Genomic DNA, 7,693 nt, shown 5'->3' on the forward strand with positions numbered 1-7,693 from the left:
TATGTGCAACAAACACTTGAATGAATTTTGATTTCTTAGAAAGAGTGGAAACCCTGTCAGGTTTGAGAAAGAGAAAGTGGAACAAAGAAAGAGGAATAAGAAAGTAACCAGCGGAAGGAAAGGAAGTGGATTCATTTCATCACACAAATCTGGCTTATTCACACAACCAGGACCTGCTGACCAGGAAAAAACTAGCACAGTTACACCTGCTAATGTTGGTTTTCAATGACAGACATAAGTATAATACTGAAATCTAGAAAGGGTTAGGGTTAACTAGAAGTTTTAAATTCAGTTTCATAGCATGATAAAGCGAGTCTGGACCGCTTTATTCTTTTTTTATTCATTCATTCATGTAAATCACTGTTGGCCAGTGAGTCAGTACCTTACGCTGGCCTTTTCGGTGATTGTTGCAACCTAACGTTCATGATTTCACAGCAGCTTTACTAAAACATGGCAATTTTGTGCATATTTTTTATTATATTTGGTATCAAACTGATATTTTAATATAACAGAGTTGAACTAAACGTGGAGCGACAGTGGAAGAAGTGCTGCAGCTAAAATGAATGATCCAGGTCATGGATGTATTATAATATCAGTAAAGTTACTTCTACAGTGAGTGCAGCGGTTTCTGCAGCTGGACTGTATGTTTAACACCATATTTCAGAGATACCTTAATTATATGCATTAAACATTAAATAAATCAAACCTAGAAGTGTCAGATGTGTGCTGCTCACCTTTAACCTTCCAGAGTCCAGTTCGGTAATTTCCTTTATTCACTCCACACCAGTAGAGACCAGCATCATGTGAGAGAAAATAAAATGTAAGATCTAACAATGTAATACTGTGTTATTAGCTCTCTATGTCTCTGTCCACGCTGCACTGAGTGGTGGTCACTCAGTCTCCCCCGTGTCCTCTGATCCCCGCCTGACACACTACGCAGCCACGAGGCCACGCCACTTACAGTTGTTGCTCTCTGTTATATTAATAATCTTATCTGACATGCCTGTAGCTGCTTCGATTGAGCTTGAATTCTGTAAATGTATTGTTCTGTACAGGTTTGTGATTCCTCTTGTATCATTATTTTCTTCTCATTAACTCTAAACTGGTTGTTGTTCTTTCAGTCAGGGGCAACCTCAATGTCTTTTTAGATGCTACCACCAGGAGTTGCCAAAGTCTGAAATGTTCAAATTAAATCAAACAAATGTTGAGTTTGAGAACCGGAGTTATGGAGCTCTACAGTGTTGCAGTACAGTAGAGTGCAGTTGTAGGATTTGTACTCATAAAACACATCAACACAAAAGAAACCAGACTACAGAATATGTTGGAAATCTTTTAGTGACAGAGCAGAAACAGTAGTCTGTAATATAAGTAATCAGGTATTAATGATCTTTTTACCTGTCATCAGCGAGAGGATGAGCAGGAGAAAGCTCTTCATTGTTGGTTTTGGATGCTGAGATTATCGTCGGTTGTTTCAATGGTCTTGTGTTGGTTGGTTTCTGGTATTTGCACAGCTGTATTTCCTGAACTTATATCTTACCTAAAAACTACGCGCCCACAATTTTTTATCCTTCCCCTTTTTCCATCCTAATCTAAGTGTTAGTCGTATCTCTTTCCACTTCATACATTACTTCATTACACAGTAAATTACTGTAAAGAGAGAACGACAGGGGGAGAGAGAGAGAGAGAGAGAAGTTTATGACCAACTAAATGTAATATGTAAAAAAGAAAGATCGGTATCTTATAAAAACTGCTAACACAAACCATAAAGTGGTGTAACAGTGGGTTTTTAGAGCTTTTTCCCTGAAAGCAACTGCCTGCTGTGGCTGAAAATGACACTGACAGCGGGAAAGAACCTTAACAGTCAAGTTGTGGTCAGGTGATAAACAGTGAGCTGAAACTCACTTTAAAGCTCACTTTAAAGCTCTGTAAAGCAGATTCACCTGATGATTGTCAGGATTGTCACCTGATGATTCGTCTGATACGTTATTATTATTATAAAAATATTCATTAATGTGCTGTAAAAGTCGAGGGAACCACTCTACCTATATATCGTTGTGTGTGTGAAGTCAAAGTCAATCTAACAAGGCTTCACAGAGAAATGTAGTGACTGTGACTACATGGATGATACATATCTCACTATTTTTTTTTTTAATCTCCCACTGTCTACTCTGTGAGCATTACATCCTCACCATTACTCAGAAGAGCTATGTAAAACCAACAGGATGTGAACCACAAGCCCATTTAGGTCCCAAAGCACAAAACCACAAGACACTGCTGCTGACGGGGTACAAATTACGTTATTACATTAAATCAGGTTGTCATTTGCACATGAGCTGTCAGAATATTTCTAATGGATTAATCTGCAACTCTCTGTTGCCTTTGGATTTATTAGTGTTGTTGGATTTTGACCAGCTCCTGAGAAATATATGTAATAATCTATCTATCTTGCTATATTCCCCACTAAGTTTATCAGATAGTTGTTAGTTTGTCTTTCAATCACTCTTGTAAACTGCACCAGTGTAATGTCAGCATGTATACAGATATAGAGATAACTTTTAGTTTTAAGGATTTTAAAAACATTTTCTGATTGATCACTTGTATTTGTAAATTGAAATATTATGTTACTATTTTTACTATGTATAATGTATCTTGGAAACATGTATTGTAGTATGGCAAAGTAGAGCTTAGGGTCTCTTCACGGATTCAGTGGTCTCCACTTTAAATATCACTATGTCAAATATAATTCAACCAAAGTAAATTAAAAAACAGCCCAGGCCCCTGTGTCATAGTAATTTGATTAATACATGCAATTATAATTATAGTTATAATTTATACAACTCTATTAGTAAGAAGATAAACTGATGTGATCAAATGATCAGCAGAATGTGGCAGCCTCTCTTTTGAACAAAAAACCTGGCTTGCTCAACTCTAATGTATTTGGTAGGGTGGCAGTAGCTCAGTCTGTAGGGACTTGGTACAAGTCCAGCACAGACCACAGTGGACTGGTAGCTAGAGAGGTGCCAGTTCCACCTCCTGTGCACTGCAGAGGTGCCCTTGAGCAAGGCCCCTAACTGTGCCACCATCTCTCCACATGTGTATGTCTCTAAGCCACATTTCCCATTGGGGATTAATAAAGTATATCTTCTTCTCATATGATGGGTGCCGACCCTAAAAATCATGAAAACAAGGATAGGACCCAAATGCAGACAATGCAGGCTGACCGGTAGAGTATGATGGTTTATTGCAGCAGAGACAGAATATACATGCTTACAGAATCATGAGGAAGGCTAAGGTCAACACTAGAAGAGCAGTTCAAACAGGGAAACACATCAACAAATCAAATCAAACCCTGCATACAGTAAATCTAACAAGGTTAAATTAAGAGGCTATTATACCATGTACTAAACAATTGGCAACATTTTAATCACTGTCTCCTTGACTCTATTTTGTTTTTATAATCTATGATTGCCATAACACAGTATGAAGCATCACATCACAAAACATCTCCTTTCATTAAAGCTTTTACTTTTGCTATACTAGGCTGATGGGAATGTCATTATTGTGCAGATATTGTTATAAAATCAAACCTGATGATGAAACCAGATGAAAATGAATGGGATCATCAGAGTTACTATAATTCATCCTGAACAAGGCATGAATGTCCAAAGAGTTGTTATTGATATTGAACTTAATCTCAAATGTGATCTTCAGGTGGCATCAAATGAAAGGTCAGGGAATGACAAAAGTAAAAAGAAATCGTTTTCTGGAAATTCCTATAGGAACTTTTATGAGAATCCATTGAATAGTTGTTGAAATATCAGCCTGGACCGATTAATCTTTCCTCATTGCTACTTATGGTAACTCATTGGTTTGTTGACTGTTGAGTAGAGCGGATCCTCTGGAGATCTGGATGGTTCATTGACAGTAGAGTAGGTTGGACTTTGGCTGTACTTCACAGTAGAGTATTCACAGGCCAGAGGAGCTGGGTTTTGAGGATCACTGCCTCACCACCAGCTTTATCAGAGCTGTTTTTAAAGTTGATGGTAGAGTAATCCAGTGAGGCAGAGGGGTTTGTGGGAAAGTTGGCAGTGGCATAAATCGTGGTCACTGCATTCCTGAGTCTGGTCTCTGGGCGCTCCTGTACCTCCTCGTAGATATAATCCTTCCAGGAAAGAATGAAAAATACAGTGTGAACAAATCATCTATACATTAAGCACTATGGATACAAATTGTGGTTAACCATTGTAAGTTAAATTAGAAACAGGGTAAAGGTCCAGTGTGTAGTGTAACATTTAGGAGGATCTAAAGGTTTAATATGCATAACTATGTCTTCATTATAACATGATCGTCATTGCTGGCTAATACTGAAACTGGTTAATGTAACATACATAATTCTAACTCTTGCTCAGTTTCTCCAGCAATATGAATATTATCATATAACAGTTATACATTTATACACTGACCTCTCTGGTGTGCTGCGCTGCTGCTCCATTTCTTGTGTGTTTTGAATGTGAACATCCTGACAGAAAGACATGGAAGAGAACAATAAACAGTTGCACTTGTTGATGGTTTTGTATTTTCCAGTTTGGTTTCATTGAGTAGGATTTAACAGCCACTGTGTGTCCCAATATTTATAGACATAAACCAACTTCCAGACTTAAAGAAAGTCATGTTCAGTCACTACTAACGTCATATAGTATATCTGCTTTGGCTTTTTTAGACATCACATCTGTACAAGATGGAGATGTTGTGAATGTGGTTTCTTACGTTTGTAGATGAGAATCAAAATGATGACAAACAGCAGCAGCAGTACAGCAACACAGACACCCACAGTAATGACGACCTGAGAGCCATCTGCAACACAAAGCACACAACAAAGAATAAATCCAGATCTGATTAAAACGCAGTCAACAAGTGTCTGAGTTGAGGAGTTTAAAGGCCAATTTAAAGGCCTTATCTAGAGCCAGTGTTTGAATTGTACAAATGTAAANNTCCTTCTCTTGCTCTTCTGCAGCAGGTTTAAGATATCAAACGTGCTCTCTTACCATCTCTTTCAGCAGATGTTGAAGTCATTGACTGCTGAGCAGATGAAGTAGTTGAAGAAACAGGAGATGTTGATGTTTGTACTGAAAGCAAACAAGTTGATATTAATATTAATATATTAACATTGTCTCATCATTGACCAATAACATTTTATAGTGCATATATAGGTATGAGAATATTTTTAGAGAGACTTGAAAAAGAGAACCTATCCTGAGTAACTTATAAAGCATAAATAGTGAATCACTAAAATAAAGACATTACATCTGTGTGGGTAAAATGAGTAGGAACCTGATCAGCTGTTAAGCAAATATCACTCTGCTTTTGCTGTCATGGGGACTTTAAAGGACCAGTGTGTAGGATTTAGTGGCATCACGCAGAGGTAGTTGCAGATTGGAATCAACTAAACACTAAACAGCAATACAGAAGTTAAATTGTACAAGTGTAAACGTGAACATCCTCCTTTTCTTGCTGTCACATGTGCTCTCTTACCATTTCTTCTACCAGATGCAGTGGTTGACTGGGTTGATGAAGCAGGAGATGTCGATGTTGGTGTTTTTACTGAAATCAAACAAAAGCTTAACATAGTCTCATCATTGAAAGAAAATAAAAAATACATTTCGACAAAACCTGGCAAGAAAAAACAGAAAGAGAAGCATCAAACTTGGATTCTACACAACAATCTTTCCATTATGTTTCCTTTGCTCCTTGGCAACAATACGTTTGATGTGACTGACTTTAATTTAGCTGCTTCAGTTTCAGGATATTGATTGTGCATGCTGGCTCACTGTTGTAGTTTACTGGGACGACACATTAAGACTACAGACCAAAGTGGCCCAAATCAGATTTTCTCTTTGCTCACCTGTGAGTCAGATCTATTCTTATGTTTATTTACAGTTTGGAATCAAATCTTTTCAATTCTGATTCAGGCCACTTTTATACGTGCTCCCAATCAGATCAAGTTGTTTGCAGTGTGACTCTTGATCGACATTCATCAGAATCTGATCTAGGTCACATTTAAAAAGTAATGTGAATAGTCAAACAAAAAAAGAAACTCAGATCTGAGCACTAAATCATAATTAAGTGCTGAGGCTCGCAGTTTGAATGTAGTCTTTGAGACATTGTTAAAAGTGTTAGTAACTTCTGTACATTTCCAAAGTTAAAACGCTGTGAAAAACGTTTAGTGTGTAACATTTTAATGGATTAGTTAGCTTACTTTAGCACAAAATCTGCATACCACCACCCCTAAAGCTTACTAATCGACATTTTATATTGTGTTAGTTTAATTTGTACAAACACCTATGTGTAAAAAGCATAAATAGTGAATTATAAAATTAAAGACATTACATCTGTGTGGCTAAAATGAGTAGAAACTTGATCAACTGTTAATGGTTTTTATTGTTGCTGTCCTGCTGTCAGATCACTGCAGCGTGTCGCTCTCAAGGGAAGTGCAGGAAATGAACACAAGAGCATTAATAGCAACCAAACACAGGTGGTCTGAGTCAGTCAGTATCAGCTCTTGTCATAGCGGCTGATTCTACAAAGCAAATTACTGCCAGGAGCTGGAAGTTAAAGTTCCCATTAAGTCAAAATTAATGTTAATATCTTACACTGTACATCACCTATACGCCTTTATCTGTCCTAACAATGACAAAAAGACAGTTTTTAGGTATTCTGCTGCTTCCTGGGAACTTTAACAGACCAGAGTTTAGGATTTAGTGGCATCTAGCAGTGACGTTGCAGATTGCAATCAACTGAATATTGCTAAACCGACAAGAATGTAGTAGAAACTATAGTGTCTGCCGATGTTTGGTTTGCCTGTACTGGGCTACTGTAGAAACATGATGGACTCGCTCTTTCTGTAGGTAAAAACAGCTCATTCTAAGGTAACTAAGACACAATCCTTCCTATATTCAGGTACGGTAATTAATAACTAATGATTATAACAAAGGATAATAGTAATATTGAGTATACGTTTTAATATGGGAAACAATGGCAAATGAAAACGTGCGTATAAGCACAATACTCATTTTTCTCTCACCCACTCTGAATGTCAAACCACTTCCTTTATTGTTTTCCTCCTATGTAACTGTAGTTTTCAATGGTTCAGAAACATTCAGTATCTGAAGGGGTTAATTTCTTCTCATTTTGGAAGAATCAGTATATTGTATATTTATTAAAGTAATAAAATATTTAAGTCCAGTAGTAATCAAGAATGACTGTAGATTTATGTTTACTGGACCCTCCTACAATCATAACCAGGGTCAAGATTACATCACACCAATAAAAAACGATGACTCACCTACAGTCATCAAGAATCTGTGGGGTAGAATGTGTTACTGCGTCTTGTGTCAGTGCTTTCTGCTCCACACCAGTATGTCCCACTGTCCGGCTGTTTACTTCTCTCACTGTTATGGTGATATTTCTCCTTTTTTGAGTCACTTTGTCATCCTTCATGGAAAACCTTTTGTTCAGCTTTGCTGTGCAGTGTGTTGGACTAAAGGTTGACATATAGATGGATCTTCTTCCCTTACAGATGAATTTTCTTTGAGTCGGAGCACCCATTTGGAGTATTCGACACCAGGTAGTGTATAATTCTGTCCAATAGTTCGAGACCTTCGGTGAACGTCGTAATACCCTGTAGACAGGACAG

The 7,693-nt window shown here is 37.5% G+C and overlaps 1 protein-coding gene across 2 annotated transcripts; it reads right to left on the minus strand.

The window, feature by feature from the left end:
- Positions 1-3,238: 3,238 nt before the first annotated feature.
- Positions 3,239-7,468, minus strand: LOC118328434. 2 transcript variants are annotated; one of them, XM_035662178.1, is made up of 6 exons: positions 7,343-7,468; positions 5,533-5,601; positions 5,046-5,126; positions 4,768-4,854; positions 4,464-4,519; positions 3,239-4,162 (listed from the first exon to the last, which is right to left on the minus strand). In XM_035662178.1, the coding sequence occupies exons 1-6, from the start codon at positions 7,350-7,352 to the stop codon at positions 3,953-3,955; spliced, it is 513 nt and encodes a 170-aa protein (XP_035518071.1). In that variant the 5' UTR covers positions 7,353-7,468; the 3' UTR covers positions 3,239-3,952. The 2 variants fall into 2 exon arrangements, with proteins under 2 accessions (XP_035518071.1, XP_035518070.1); XM_035662177.1 differs by lacking the exon at positions 7,343-7,468 and having other exon boundaries at positions 5,533-6,328.
- Between the last annotated feature and the right edge of the window lie 225 nt (positions 7,469-7,693).

This window comes from Morone saxatilis, unplaced genomic scaffold (assembly GCF_004916995.1).
Source record: "Morone saxatilis isolate NCDOM2014 unplaced genomic scaffold, NCSU_SB_2.0 Contig18, whole genome shotgun sequence".
Lineage (NCBI taxonomy): Eukaryota > Metazoa > Chordata > Actinopteri > Moronidae > Morone > Morone saxatilis.

What these genes read in the sequence shown, in the direction of transcription:
- LOC118328434 (XM_035662177.1), bottom strand. Translation starts at nt 5,659, where the DNA reads ATGTATTTTTTATTTTCTTTCAATGATGAGACTATGTTAAGCTTTTGT. An exon ending in AACATCTGCTGAAAGAGATG is followed by an intron (nt 4,855 to 5,045) that starts GTAAGAGAGCAC and finishes TTTGTGTTGCAG; the next exon opens with ATGGCTCTCAGGTCGTCATT. An exon ending in CAGCGCAGCACACCAGAGAG is followed by an intron (nt 4,163 to 4,463) that starts GTCAGTGTATAA and finishes CTTTCCTGGAAG; the next exon opens with GATTATATCTACGAGGAGGT.